This window comes from Genypterus blacodes, unplaced genomic scaffold (assembly GCF_046128005.1).
Source record: "Genypterus blacodes isolate CSIRO-AG114 ecotype Tasmania unplaced genomic scaffold, CSIRO-AGI_Gbla_v1 ptg000143l_1, whole genome shotgun sequence".
NCBI classification, from domain to species: domain Eukaryota; kingdom Metazoa; phylum Chordata; class Actinopteri; order Ophidiiformes; family Ophidiidae; genus Genypterus; species Genypterus blacodes.
The window spans coordinates 788,363-804,217 of NW_027466945.1; the positions used below are offsets into that span (position 1 = coordinate 788,363).

The following is a 15,855-nucleotide window of genomic DNA, read 5'->3' on the forward strand; positions in this document are numbered from 1 at the left end:
TTTATGTAAGTTGGAGCACATTGGGCAATTGGGCAATTTGTGCTGTGTAGTCATGTATAACCAAACCGGCAAAAGAGATACAAACAGATAGAAAATCTCCAAGATAACGAAACAGGAGGTCCATTATCAGGTTTAAATCACTTCCTCACTGGCCCCATAAGGTTCCAGCATGGCTTATCAAGGGATCTGAGGGAGGAGAGTGAAGGACAGCAGCCAGTGTGAGGGTCTAAATAAGTTACAACGACTGAACTCAAATGAAAATAATATCATAGCTACTGAGTCGTTGGTTTTCCGTAGTTTTCTGCTGCTGGTTCTGTCTGAAGCTCACAGCATCAGGAAAGTAATTGGTGGGACAATAAGAGACCAGATTAGATAAGTGACAGCACACACATAGGACACAGGACACAGAAATTAGGACACAGAAATGTAAGATTCACATTTGAACTTGAAATGTCCCTATGTTTTGTGCAAAACTAATGGAAAAAAACAGATTCAAACTGATCAGTTCTTTCATGCTGATCAATCCTTTAGCTGGATCTGTTACTTTCTACTACTCATGTATCTGGTCTGCATATAGAGTTGTTTGTCACTGACACACATTGTTTACATTTTTCCACTTGACATAAGATGATCAGATATCAGAGCCATGAGGTCAGAACTTCCTGCTTCTCTGTGAATCACTTTCCACCGGGTGCACATGTGTTTTCCTCCACAAAGCTGTAGATGTAAGAAGAATTATAACATACTTGATAAACAATGTTTGATATTAATAAGGGACATGTAACCTGTTTGAATGCTGCCTGCGTCTGGTCAGCATCTTGTTTTATTTCTGAAAGATCTCGTCTCAGGCCTCTTTGGTCCTTTGATGTGCCTGAGTGAGACAGAACAGACTGACATCAGACACCAGACCGAACACTCCTCACCATCACTCCTCTATTCTTCATCATCACCCCTTTATTCTTCACCCTCACTCCTCTCTTCTCCATCACCACTTCTTTATTCTCCTTCATCATCACTCCTTTATTCTTCACCATCGCGCATTTAAGCGTCATCGTCACTATTTTATTCTTCATCATCACGTCTTTACTCTCCCCCGCTCTTTCCCTCAGTAAATGTAATCAGCGGGTTCTGTTTCTCTGCAGACCAGCTGCTGTTTTCTACATTAAATCAATAAACAAATCTTCCCTTTTGTCCCTCTGTATCTGTTGTCGTTCATTCAGGTTTGATCTACACTGAATCATGTTAAAGAGTAACACTACTAAATGGTCTCTTTGTGTGACTTGTGTGTTTGTTGTGCTGTTATCCTGCCTTTAGTATGTTAAACTGTAAATATATTTAAAACATCTTTAACTCTAAACCCCAACCCTCCAGAATGTCAATCACTCGGGTCTGACTGATTGACTCCGCCCACTCTTCAGTCTGTTTGGACCACCTCCCCCTGCAGATCAGAACCCTCAGTCTCAGTGAGGAGCCCACAGGGAGAGCAACCTGGCAGGAGAGGCACAACAAACCACACAGCAACAAGACAACAAACGGCAACGACATCAAGCAACAACAAAGTGGCAACAACAAGGTGCCAAACAGCAATAATCAACAGCAACCAGGCAACGCACAGGAACAACCACACAACAACCAACAGTAACCACACAGCAAATAACAACAAAGTGGCAACAACAGCAGCAACCAGGCAACAAACTGCAGCAACCAGGCATCACGCAACTACAAAAGCAATAACGAGGCAAAAACTAAAAAACAACCAGCAAGAAGCAGGAAGGAAACAGGAAGCGTCCTAATGAGTGTCCTGTGGAAGATGAGCTGCATCTCTGTGGCGATGATTCGACCAAACCGGATCCTGAAGGAGACCAGGTCCTGGATTTACAGCAAGCCTCCCAAAAACAGGATTGGAGCCGGGGTGAGTCTCTAAGTTGCTCCTCACAAAATGAAAGAATATCAAAACACAGAGAGCAAATATTAAGTTTGTGTCTTATTTCAACTTTTAAAACTGACTATCGACTCACATACACATAGGAAAACCATCTGGAAACACTAATCTAAATGACGAATAAATAATGATCCTACATACAGTCGATGCAGAACAAATGCAGAAGAACGTTCTGGAAGGCGGCATTTATTATAGAAACGTTAACGAAAAGTTAAATTTAAACATATTTTTCTGTCCTACTGTATATGCTTATATGGGCAGGGCTGTCTGCGTGTGTGTGTGCGTGCGTGCGTGCGTGCATGTGTGTGTGTGCGTGTGTGTGCATGAACCCATATCACACTAACCACGAACACACAGGAAGTAATTTCGCAAACGTCTGTAAAGGGAAATGTTTTGATCTCTCTTTAGTTTTCACATTTAAAACCATCTTAAGTTCGTAGCTCTTTGTAAACATGTTTTTTAAAAGTTTATCAGTTATTAGTTCATCAAAATGTTTCCCTACAGATGAATTCAAAAAGGGTTTTTTGTTGCAGCAAAGTTTCTTTGTCATGTGTGTGTTTGCCGTGGCCATGTTGACTCCGGCTGCCTGGATCCTTCATCACCTGCCAGAATACCGTCAAAGACCACATCCGACCCCCAAGTCCTGAAGGCTGCTCTTCATCCTCAGTCATCTTCCTCACACACACACCTTCACAGCCGGAGGTCATTATTAACCATATAAATGCTAAAACACAGATTCAATCAATATGCACTCAAAGCTGAAGACGTAATCTTGTGCAGTGCTGTTGGTGTGTATTGGGGTTAGATTTTCCATCAACCTCACACTGTTGTAAACTCAAAGCCACAATTAAAATAAAGTCATTACTTAATTTACAAGTGTGTACATGTGTGTAATAAGAAATATGAAACTCATTCTGATGAAACTTGGATCAGTCATAAAGTTTAAATACACTTCTGTGCCTTTGAACAGTTTGGACAGATTAAATGTTCTGTTTATCTTTCAGAGTTTTTAAATATTTGTGTTTTACATGAACGTTCCTCAGATTGTTTGGTTTTCTTTGTTCGTTGGAAATGATAACGACTTCCTGTTCAACAACCAAAACCACTGCTGCTCAGAGCATCGTCACCATCATCATCGTCATCACCATCATCATCATCAGGGATCTGTCTTTCTGACTGTTGACATGAGAACAACTGACTTGGAAAGTGAAAAATTCTTCGTTCTGATTGGTTGCTGAAGATTGAAGCTTGCTCTCTCAATCTCTCCCTCTCTGTATCCTGTTTTCTTTCTTTGTTTTTCTTTTCCAGGACAGAATCTTCTGGAAATGTAATCCCTGATCTAATCAAATAAACAAGACCATCTTAGTTTGGGAAAATGAAAAACTGCAAAAACAGGAAATGTCTAAAAAGAAAACAAGCTAAATGTTCCTTGATGAAACATGTGAGTCTTGTTCCTTCATAGTCCTGGTCCTTGCTGGGGGCTTCAGGGTGTGCAGTCAAAGTTACAAAAAAAAGACTCAAAAATGAGCTTAATGACATTTAACAACAATGAAGAAAGTTATATTGCATTGACCCATCATAGGGTCATGTGATTAAAGTATCACAGTGACAATGAAGAGTAACTGCCTCCCAATGTGGCTGTAGTATAGAGTCATAATAATATAAAGTGTCTAGCTCATGTTGGAGCTGCAAAAGTTTAGTTTTTACTTTGAGACCATTCAAATACTCAAAATAAAACAAAATGTGACCAGGAAACCAAAATTAGAAAATAATCATCTCTATGAGGGAAAATGTTGATGAACAATTTTATGCACAGTTATTTGTAAGAATCATTTGCCTCGTGTAAACATGACAGAACATTGTGCTGACTTATGTAACTGTTGGTACTGATTTGTATACTTATGTTTGCTTATTCTTACTCATCTGAGCATGCCTGCAAAGTTCATTGTGTCTGTATCTGGTAAAAAAAAAAAAAAAATCACATCTGTATTATCCTTGTATAAGCCTAAGTAAACACTGATTTAAGACATATGTAACCAAATGTATGAGAAGTGAATGTTTAGGACAGATGACAGCAGATGTGTAAGTATGTGATGTAACGCGATTGTGAGTATGTACAAGGAGTATAAAAGGAAACTGTATATGTACGCATGTGTAAGATTGGCTTCATATGTATCATCCTGCAGAGCATTAAACTGATATAAATACTGTGAAGAGCTATTTGTCTTGTTCTCATTATAAAATCATTGCTACGACAACTCAAACTGACAACAACCTCTGTCTTCACTCTACAGTCACATCACATTATTCCATTATAAATAAAATTAAGTTTTTATCAGAGACAATAAAAACCAGATACAAAACAGTTCATTTGTCGTCTGAACAGCATCTAGAGTCTGAATAGAACATGCAACATAAATATAAATAAGTATACTGTAAATGTCACACAACACATAATATACTGCATAGTGTGTTGGCCATGCTAAATATACCAATTCATAAAATTAATTCTGTATAAACCTTGCAGACCTCGTTTCCACCAGTCAGTTCCAGAGGGAGAGCGAGAAATTCTCTAATTCCAATTCCAATTAATACAATGTAATCTTCTTCTTGTATCTTAAAATACACAGATCTGGCTAAAACCTTTGATTTGCAGAGATATGTTACAGGTATATACCGATGGAAAGAGGGTTTCCAAACACTCTCTGACTCTCTGACAGGTGTATCAGATGGAGCAAACTTTCATCCAAACACACATTTTAAACAGTTGGCAGATATCAGTTAGCAAAAGCAGTTAATAGGACAAAAATACTGTTGTTTTTTGATACTGGAAAATGTCAGAAAGCCATTATGAACACTTCAGTCTGTTAAGTGAAGCCACACCTCCTCAACAGCTGGAATATCTCAGTAGTCCACAGCTCCCTCTTGGTGCTGAAGGAAGCGGAGCAAACCAAAAGGAAGAGGTAACTTCTGCACCCGTCTGTGTCCAACCAGCTGATGGATCCTCACCCTGCACAGCTGCAGCAGTGGGCGGGGTGGAGCTAAAAGAAATGAAACACTAAACAAACACTCCTTCCTGGATATGCCCTGAATGTGATTGAAAACAGTTCTGAAAGGAATAATCTCTGGTATTCGCCACACTTAATTGATGGAATTTACTGGAAGCTCGGTTGGACTCACCGGCTTTCTCCTTGATCACACTCCAGTCTGAGTAGCTGTCCAGGTGCTCCATCAGTCTGGAGCAGAGAGTCACATTACCAACATAGTTTATCAGGATGTCAATGATTGGCCCTGCCCACCGACTTATGCTGGGCGCTGAGATCATCTCACAGAACTGTCAGTCAGAAAAAACACAGGGGTTGCAAAGTCAGAATTGCAGCGACAAGCTGAACTCAAATAAAACAATATTTCAGGTCAAGAGCTAGACTCCCTATTCCTGATTACTGTTTGATTAGCTGTCAAATATTTTATAATGTTTCAGATTTATTATCACAAGAAAAAAAAGAGTATTATAGAAAGAGTACAATCTTTTTCAACTTCAACTTCACCTGAACCCCTTTCCCCTGGTTTGTCTGTTGCGGAGATCTTTCTATGTCATGGATGTCATCCCTCTCTGAATGGGTTGTTTTGATTGGTGGGTGTATGCCGCTGCCATAGGCACAGTCAAAGCAGGAGAGGGCATTACCGCCGCTGTCTAGCAAGTACTTGAACATGGACAGGTACTTCATGCTGAACATGTAGACTGCAGGGAATGTGGTGGGATGGGTGGCGATGGAGGCGTTGATGTTGGCACCGTACTCCACTAACAAGGTGATGGTCTCGATGCAGCCTTGCCTTGCTGCCACCAGCAGAGAGTTGAAGACATCCAGGTTGGGGTCGGCGCCAGACTCCAGCAGCATTGTCACAGCCTCAATATTGTTGTTCATTACAGAGAAATAGAGCACAGAGCTCCTACGGTCCTCGTAGGTCTTAGAGCGCTCGTCGGACAGCTGAGCATTGACATCAAAGCCCGCCTTAATAAGAATCTCTAGAACTTCATCCTGGTTGCGTTCGGCTGCCAAGTGCAGCGGGCTGATGCCGGTCCGCCGGACTCTGGCCTTGGTGGTGACTGGAATTAGCATAGATACCATGCTAAAAAAGAGTAAGCAAGAAAATAATTAGATGTTCAGTTCAAGCTAATTGTGAACACACAACGCTCCTCTGGCTGCAATTTGCACTCCTAGTTTCATGTACGTACACCTGGACCTGAGAGTCAAACCATTAGGTTCATTAGGAAGTTTTAGTGGATGTCTTAAGGAACAATTATGTTAACAGTTGGTTTCAGCTTGTGGTTTGGATTGTTGTGTTTGTCTAGTTGACATGTCCAGTGTGCATACTTGACAGTTCCTCTCTGAGCAGCAACGTGAAGCGGTAGCAACCCTGTCTTTCCAGGTTTGTTGGCATCTGCATTCTGGGAGATAAGAAAGTGCATGGTTTCCTCATGTCCATTCTTGGTAGATTCATAAAGGGCAGTGGCTCCATCAGCTGCTTGGCTATTAATGTCTGCACCTACAGAAAACCAGAAAACAGAAAAATCATTGTCACACTTATCTGGAGAGGAAGCGGCAGGAGCTAGAGCTGTTAACTAATGGTAGAATCAGTAGTAGCAACGGTAGTAGTTTACAGAAGCACCAGTTCTATATTATAAATGCTGTGATTGAGTTGACGTACCGTGTTTGAGGAGTAATCTCAGCATGGCCAGTTGTCCACTCTGTGCAGCTGTGAACAGTGGCGTGATGCCATAGATGTTGGCGAGGCTGAGCTTGGCACCGGCCTTCAGCAGCATCTCAGGGATCTCCACGTTGTTTCGAGAGACAGATTCCTGCAGGGCGGTCCAACCTTGAATGCAGTGAGTGTTCACCGCTGCTCCATGGTTCAGGAGCACTGCCACTATAGCAGCATTGCTCCTCTCACAAGCTGGGGACAACAACAGCACTATTGGCTAACAGTTCAACAAGTCAGTCTTTTTGGATTAACGCCTTACTAACTCAAGTTAAAACCTTTTGCTGCCCCCCCTTCCCTGTGATTAAGGCCATCATTTAAGGATGTTGATCTACCATTTATTATGTGGCATTTATTGCTAAGTGATGTACATTTTACGACAACTAAGACATGCACTATGAGAGCACACACTGTGGAAGTGTCTTGTGTTGTGATGCACACAATACGTCTCTCCCAGTACCTAGTGAGCTGCCTACGTGGAGAGTAGACGGGGTAGTCAGCATCCTACTTAGCGATATGATCTCCCCCACAAGTCTGTACAGCTCATTACACTCCAGAAAAGAAAAGCATAGGAAGGATGAAAAAGTGTTTTCTTCGATTCTTATCACTAGGGGGCAGCACTGTAAAGTTTGTCCTGAGGGTGGCACTAGAGGAAACACTATGATTCTTTTCTAAAAATTAATCTGACATATGTTGTTTTGCAGTTATAACATGTCAAAATGGAGTGTTACCTTTGTAGAGTGGAGTTTCATTGTCATTGTTCTTGATTTCAGTATCAGCACTATATTCCAGTAGCACATGTACACATTGTTCATGCTCTTTGCTGACAGCGATCATGAGTGCCGACTCCCCACGTGCGGCTTGCTTGTTGATTATCCCCGGATGAGCTACAATGCCAAAAACAAAAAAGGCAGTTAGTTTAACACAAATAGAGCAAACAGCTTCTTAAAGAGAGAAGTAAGCATATATTGTCCTATGTTTTGCCTGGTATGTAGGTAATTCACTGGCTGGAAATGAAGTTAAGGATTTATCTGTGTGATGCAGTCTTGGTGTGAATGTGCTTCTGATACCTGCCAGCAGCAATCGCAGGCAGGCCACCTGGCCATACCATGTTGCTTGGTGAATGGCCAGCCAGCCCGGTTTAGGTGGCAGCATCAGGTTGGTTCCTGGTTGCACTATCAAGGCTTTGACTTGGCGCACCTGACCGTGCTCGATTGCTTTGAACAGAGGATCCTCCTCCCTGCACAAAAAATACCAATCTGGTTTGATGGAAAGCTAACAAGAAGACCAGCCATTACTTATATTTATGAATTATGACACCTCATCAAGTAGTCTTGTAGAAGATTGTAGAAGATTTGTTTTAGCGTTATTGTTGTTCTCTCAAATTCAGCTAATATTTGTTTTAGAATCATTGACTGCACTGACTGTTTAAGATTCATGTTGTAAAACTGCCAAAAAGTACAAGTGCCATAGGCATCAATATTAGGAGCCACATTAGCACAAGCGTTAGGCTGAAGTTTGTGGTAGTAGTATTAACATTCTACCGTTACCAATCTAACAGTAGTCAATCCAAGTTATTGTTATAACCTCGCACCCATCACCCATCACATACAATATATGTATAGGCCCACCAGGGTTTAGAAGAAGACAAGCAAACACTTTACAAAACTAGACTTGCAAGCAAGTTTGAAAGGGGTCAAGGCCCCCTGACATGAATCGTAAACCGGTGAACAGGAGAATGCCGGAAGTCAGACACAGGAACAGCATTGAAAGGCAGTAGTCGAGTGGGTAGGGCTTCCGCTTAAGAACCGGAGGGTTGCCGGTTCGAGTCCCTGCCGAGGTGCCCCTGAGCAAGGCACCGAACCCTCAATTGCTCCCCCCTCTGCGAAGGGTGGTAATATAATGTAATGTAAGTCGCTTTGGATAAAAGCGTCTGCCAAATGATCGTAATGTAATGTAATGTAATGAAAGGCAGAGACAACAAACTACAACAGTAAGAAACGTTTAAAAAGTCTCTCTCTCTCTCTCTACAAGACAAAAGAGGAGGTATACTACACCATCGATGACCCATGTAAAAAGATGCTGCTATCAACTCTGAACTGAAGAAGCCCCTCAAATGACTGGCAAAACATCTTCAAACTTTCACAACAAAGTCCAATTTCATAGAATTAATTACACATTGCATGAGCCTTTAAAGAAATAAGTACAGATTAACCTTCTGGAAAATAGCAATAGTTGGAAACATGGATCCGAAAAAAGACACCAACCCTACAAATGTGAATGATACTGCTTACTTGTAGTCTTTCAGCAGCTAGGTCTGGGCCTGCTGGGTTTCGGTTAGACGGTGGAGCTTCCTGCAGGTGACACACTTAAAAAGCATTTTCCTTATACAGCAACCAGTCAGTATTGTACTGCCCGAAAAGTACCTCCCATAAAGTTTTTCTTCAATGACTGATGCATTCATAGTAATGGCGCACCAGCAAAGTTGCAACATAATATTGCTGTGGGATCATAACTGGACTACTTTAATCTCCTTCAAGCCCTGCATGTCCTATGCAGCCTCCTCCTGTAAGAAGTCTCTTGTCATCCAAAAAGGATGAAGTTTCCTACTTCTACTACTACTTTTGGAGGAGAGCTTGTATCCTTCTCCTTCTTCTATGTTGTGTGATTTGTCATGGTAAACGGCTAAACATTTAGATTTTGGTCTTCTCTAGATACTTTTCTGATGGGTTAAGGTTAGCTGCAGATGTGCTGCTGCAGATGTGCCATTACAACAAGAAGAGAGGAGTCCCAATCCTTTAACTCTACAGAGAGTTCTTTAAGTAGTAGATTATTTTATTTTTTCTAACAATTTAATTATGTACTTGAGAGTGTTAAAGGGTCTTTTGGGCTGGTTAACGTTCTTTTAAGCTCTTTTTACTAAACCCTCTTCACCTTTTCATTGGATGGGGCTTACCATAATCAAAGCGTTATCTGCTGGGGTGAACTGTTCTTTTTGCACTTGTCGCCCCATGCTTAGATGCACTCACTTTAGTCTTATGCACTGCTATCGAACTGTGACTGTACCTTTAAGGTCTGTTCAAGCTGACAAATACAAAGAATGATAGGGAAGCTGCACAATATTTTTGTTTCAGTGCAGTTTAGTTCATTATTGATTTCCCAATGCGAGTTTGCTCGAATTGCAAAATTGATTTCCCTTCAGTGCCCTTATCTTCAAAGTAGTTTTTAAAAACTTAATAGCAGCGGGAATAGGGAAGTTTTCAATTTGTGAGTCTTCATATTGGGGAATCTAAAAAAGACTGCAATAGGTGGGCACAGTGTGCAGTAATAGTTTGGGTTCCAACCATAAGAGCAGATCTCCACATTTGCATCGGCTGTGTGGGTCTTTGATTGATACCTTGTCAAGTTTTGCAAACAGAGCACACTGTACCTCTCTTCTAGCCTGGCCCATGCCATCTTTAGGCCAGCTGATGAATGCCCGATGCCCGATGTATCTTCTTTTACCAAGCATATCTGTTTAGAAGACTCTCTCCCAAGATATTTTATGAGCAAATTATGTAGTGTTCCCGCTTGAAGTCTAAGTCTGCAGTAACACTCACAACAGATGGGTTCCAAGTCCAATGATTCGCTGGTTTATCTTCAAAGGGAGTCAGACCAGAGATCGCACTGGCAAGATGTTCTGCAAGCTAGTACATGACTGACACTTGCTCAAGATCATTGTTAGGTGGGCCTTTCCTAATAATAAGAAATTTTAGTGTTTTTTAGCATTAGCATTAGGCTAATACTGGATGCATTAGCTGGACAGTTTCAGCATTAATCCTAACAATAACAAAGAGCATTTTTACTAAGGCCACGTGACTAGGGTTGAAAGATTGGAAAAAACAGTACTGTGCTGTGTAGTGGATTAGTTATTCCTTAATCAAGTCTTCCAAATCCATTCATGGACTCTGGCTTTTTAAAATTGGCGTTTGTTATTTGCTAGTTTCTCTGCAACACTGATTTGAATAGGTTTTTTAAAAACTGTCTGTTAAATCAACTGTTGCCTTGATGTTTCAATCAAACTTTCAATTTATCTATGAGCTCAAACAGCAGAGAACTTGACGTGAGTGTCAAAACAGTGTGAGCCTGCCTCTTTTCAGAAAGTGCTCACGTTTCTTCATGTCTCTATCTTGTTGTTACAGTTAGGAAACTGAAGAAACACTTCTTAGCCTGAACATCCCACCACTGCACCAATTTGCACTCTTGAGATCAATGCATTATTTTTTTAGAGAATGGGTAGGTGTGTTCGTCTCTCATATGGGATGTTTGTAAACCAATGTGATGGCTGCTCATTGGTTGACATACAGTATGACAACCCTGTATTGTCTATCAAAATAAACTTAACACACGCTGGATTATCATCACAAATGAATTACTTCAATATCTCCACATCTGTGAATATCAGTCAAGATAAAAGGAATGGAGATAAGTAACTAATGAGTAACTGACGTATTATCAGAAGGTACAATTTATTTTGCAAAGCAACTACATTCTACACAACGCGATTACTGTCTGCTATGTGCTCATACATAACAGACGTATTATTTGGTTAGTAGTGTTCCTGGTTTAATTGACTGCCTTTTTGCCTCAGCTGATAGAAGAAAGTTACACTTCATGCTGTGGACTTACTCTTTAGGCACTGGACCCATATGGACCACGTTGCCATTGCGGCTACGATAGGCCACCATATGTTTCCCTGAGCCAGTAATGAAGCGACTGATTGTCCCATCAAAGTTCTTCCTGTCAGAAAAAGCATAAAATAGCCAGCAAAGAGAGACTGGCATCTAAGAGGTTTATTTGATGAACACAAAAAACAGTGGGGATTACTCATTCATAATTCCCTTTGTCACACTTCCTCCTGACTTGGACCAATGGAATCTGCTGACTGAGAGGGACTGGGTGTCATGGGTGGTGGGGTGTTCGCTATCAAGTGACAGTAACAGATCTAAAGAACAGATTCTTATTATGACTGGAAAAACTGTGGTTAACACCAACAGAACATATTTTCATTTTCATTTCATTTTCATCGTGTTAACAGTTAACAAAATTTTACAAACATTTTGAGTCTTTAAAGTATGCAGGTTATAATTGACATAATTACATACGGATCAGGTGGCTTTGGACATGGAGGATTGGGGGAACTGTAGTGTGCACTGGTCTCCTCCGCAGGTGGATTATGGGTGCTGTGGCGGGGAGCAGGAGGGTTGACGTTTTGGGCTGGGACGTTTGAACAGCTGTTACTAGATTGGGCTGGTGAGGCAATGGTGGAAGTGGCATCACGACCGTCACTCAAACTGCGTTCAATGGCAAGCTGCAGCAGCTCATCATCACTCAGGTTACTGTACACAGAGTAATCCTCAAATTCTGGACCAGGACCTGCTGAACCTGGGAGAGAGATTCTGGCTGCCGCCATGATGGACCTGTCTGGACCAGAGAGGAAGAAAACCCAAACCATAATCTTGGCATGATCATTGTTGGCTGAAATTTGACGAGATCACCTTCTGTTACTTCCTCCCCAATTACCCTACATTACAGTCAGCATGTAGCCTGACTGTTTGGGAGCCTCAAGTGTAACACATAGGAAAAAAGGCAAAAACTATGTTCTTTTTGTGAAGTGAAAAAATATGAATGTGGACATACGGAATGTTTGTACACACAGAATTAGATTATATTTTAAAACACATCATTCATTGTTATTATCAATTTACATTGAAATGAAATAACAACAGCATATTTCATTTAATAGCAATCTCTATACTACATAATCCATACTACAAGTATGTAGTTTGTAATTGGCTTTTTCTTTTTTTTGTGCAGTTGACAATGCTGTCAACTGACAATATTTGTATGGATGAAATACAAGCCATGGTCATGTCTTGGATCAAACCCAAGGATCTATTTGTATGTTTAAACATGCGCAGGGAATGACTGCACAAATTTACTGCTATTACTTTTATCTTACCTTATCTTATCTTATTAAATATAGAAAAAAAGTACTGTAAAATACAGAAACCGAGGTAAAGGCAGGAAGTAAAATGTTCTCACCTACTTGTCAAATCTTTTTAAAAGCCAACATTAAAACGGTCCCATCTGTGCTGTCTCTGCGTCCACCTCTCTGTCAGTCACTCAGTGTCTCTTCACCTGTCTCTACCTCTGTCTGTCTATCTGCCCCACTGTCACTCTCTCTGTCTCTATTTCTCTCCCTAGTCTCATTTGCACTGAGCGTGCATTCTAACTCCGTCTCTCTCTCTCTCTCTCTCTCTCTCTCTCTCTCTCTCTCTCTGTTATGGAATCTGCACATGTACAGTGGGAGGAGCTAAGATGACTTGAAGGCTATTTTAAGGACTTGGACCTTTGACTGCACTGACCTCCATGAACAACATCACATCACATCACGTAACTATAAATAAACCTAAACTGCTGCAACTCATTAAAAACAAGTTGAAGGTTAGCCCAAAAGGGTAATTTTCATTTGCAGTCCCTGGCAGGATGTTAAAAAGGCAATAATTTCAAAAGTCTTTGGCATAATCCTCCTTGAATTAAGTGCAGTGATCTGTTGATCATATTATTTTTGACCTCCTATGTAAGACCTTGTAACCTGACACTCTCCTGGTTTAGGTCTGATCTGACAAAGCGGTCCCACTTTGTTTTGTTAAATGATGCAAAATCATTTATCTATTTAGTAAAGTTTGGCGTACCTCAGGGTTCTGTACTTGTTCCAATACCTTTTCTCAATATATGCTCTTCCACTGTATAGCATAATTCACAGCTATGCTATTTGTTGTTTCCATTCTTATGTGCTATATGTTTCCATAAACAAAAATGATCATTCAGGGCTATTCAAACCTGGGGTCATGCCTTCAAGCTGTTAAAGCCTACATGATAAATGGATATATCGGCAAATGAAATGCTAATCCTAGGCCCAAAGCAGCAAAAACTGACGCTTGATAATAATTGACAACAACAACAATAAGAAACCTCGGCATAACATTTGATGAAGATTTGACCTTCAGTGACCACAATAACACCAAAGTTGCATATTTTCATCTCCATAATGTAGCCAGGATTAGACTTTTCCTCAGATGCAGATGCCAAGAGTCTAGTTCACAGGTCTGTTACTTGACTACTGCAATGTCCTCTTCTCCAGCTTCATGCATATGCCCTATGATTCAAGTGGGCAGGCCTGCTTGCTATCCCAAGAACGAAATTAAGAAATAGAGCCTTCTTCTCCCATGCTGTTTATCTCTGGATTCAACTCACAACTGTGAAAGAGGCAAAACCCCTTGCAATCTTTAAAACCCACTTATTCACTGTATACTTCCACTAATAAACAGGAAGCAAACACTGTAGTGAATGGGAGTGATTAGCCAGCCTAGGTTTCGTTTGGTTTTTAGATAGACTTAGCTTAGCCTTAGATGGCCAATACCTGTCTGAGTGTAGACCAGAGGATGGGGCACAGCAGCTGATTCTCTCTATCTCTATTGTCTGCACACTGTCTCTGGGGCCCCTCACTCTTGTTTGAGAGTTGGGGCCCATCGTTTGGCTATATCCAACGCTGCCTCTGCTCCAGAAGGCTCTCTATTTCAGAGGGTCGTCAGAAGTGTCAGTAGATCCCATGATACCACACAGGAGCCCAGGAGACCTGCACCCCACCCCTCATCCTCTAGACGATCATAGTTTAACAATGACTCTCTCCTCACTGACCCTGGATGAACCCTCCCCTCCAATTAACTTCATGGTCTCTGTGGCTCGGACTGCTGCTTCTGGATCAGGACTCCTGTGTTGTGTCTATTGACACACAGTATGTATGTCATGTTATTCTTCACATTCTCTCTCTCTGTCTCTCTTTCGCACTCTCTATGTGTGTACATGTGTTGTTTATCTTTATCTCTTCTTTGTAATTTATTGTCTCCGACTCTATTTGAATTACCTCTCCCAAGGCTTCTACCTTTTTCCTTCTTACTTGTCTTCCTAGAAAGCTTTGGACTGTTTGTTGTTGTGGTCCTGTAAAGTCCTTTGAGAGATTGTAAGGGATATTCGGCTATACAAATAGTCTGGATTAGCACAATGGTATCTGTCCTTAACGTCATGTTAAAAGCGACAGTATCTTTTAGGAACACGAGCCCTGGTGGAGAGAGGATTTCCTCTCTTGCTATCCTGGTCATTATTGCTGAGCTTGAACATGGATTTAACAGAGTCTTTGCACATTTCACAGAGGACAGCATATGATTACAAATGTCCCTCAATAGTAGGTCAACAATTTTGTGATGTTGTGCTATTTATAGTGGTTTACAAACATAGCACCCATTGAGAATGTGTGACATTGATTCACAGTGTCCTGTGATGTGATGAAGACAATGAATAGAACGAGTAGAGGGAAACCAGGTTGAGTCTGGAAAAAAGGACCCTATGTGAAAAGTGCCTCGAGATATCATTTGTTGTGATTTGGGACTATATAAATAAACTTAAATTGAACTGAATTAAACCTATAGTCTGGCTTTTACTGCGAACACACACATCTCTCACCCGTCTTTCACTGGTTCTGTTGGTCTGTGTCTCCATCTCCAATCATCCCTGGTCTCATTGAAACCAAGATTAGGTGAGGTCTTCATTAAACAATCCAATGCAGCTGTGCCTAATGTTCAGCTGAGGCGGAATGTTGATGTGGTGACAGACTGTTGGATGTGTGGGTGCAGAAGGTTCCAGAGTCTGGGAGCAGTGCAGCTGAAAGCCCTAGCACCCATGGTGCTAAGGCGTGGGGGGGATTTTCAGGAGACCAATTTAGGAGGGGTGCAGGGAGCAGGTGGGGGTTGTGTAGGACCTTTAAGGTGAGGAGAAGGTTTTTAGTAATCAATCCAGTATTGAACACGGAGCCAGAGTAGCTGGATGAGGATGGTGATGTGGTCAGATGATTTTGTGCAAGTGACGATCTGGGCAGCCAAGTTCTGGAAGGTTGGAGGCCTGTACATGGATCGCATGCTCTTTCACATGATTGAAGTGTGATAAGCCACCCATTGACCCTGTTTTCAACCATCATTTGTTGAGTGTGGCCACTGACCTATGACTTTGTCCATAAAACCGAGGGACAGTTTCAAATCAGGCTCTGATCCAAA

The 15,855-nt window shown here is 41.3% G+C and overlaps 2 protein-coding genes across 2 annotated transcripts; one reads left to right on the forward strand and one right to left on the reverse strand.

The window, feature by feature from the left end:
• The first annotated feature begins 1,438 nt into the window (after nt 1-1,438).
• Nucleotides 1,439-4,156, forward strand: LOC143012343 (cytochrome c oxidase subunit 8A, mitochondrial). Its single transcript, XM_076165432.1, has 2 exons — nt 1,439-1,912; nt 2,476-4,156. Exons 1-2 carry the CDS (start codon nt 1,793-1,795, stop codon nt 2,587-2,589), a joined length of 234 nt encoding a protein of 77 aa, XP_076021547.1. The 5' UTR covers nt 1,439-1,792; the 3' UTR covers nt 2,590-4,156.
• A 397-nt stretch (nt 4,157-4,553) lies between these two features.
• Nucleotides 4,554-12,155, reverse strand: asb2a.1 (ankyrin repeat and SOCS box containing 2a, tandem duplicate 1). Its single transcript, XM_076165363.1, has 9 exons — nt 11,848-12,155; nt 11,372-11,482; nt 7,774-7,943; nt 7,435-7,590; nt 6,653-6,898; nt 6,319-6,490; nt 5,491-6,073; nt 5,123-5,276; nt 4,554-4,983 (listed from the first exon to the last, which is right to left on the reverse strand). The coding sequence occupies exons 1-9, from the start codon at nt 12,153-12,155 to the stop codon at nt 4,847-4,849; spliced, it is 2,037 nt and encodes a 678-aa protein (XP_076021478.1). The 3' UTR covers nt 4,554-4,846.
• Between the last annotated feature and the right edge of the window lie 3,700 nt (nt 12,156-15,855).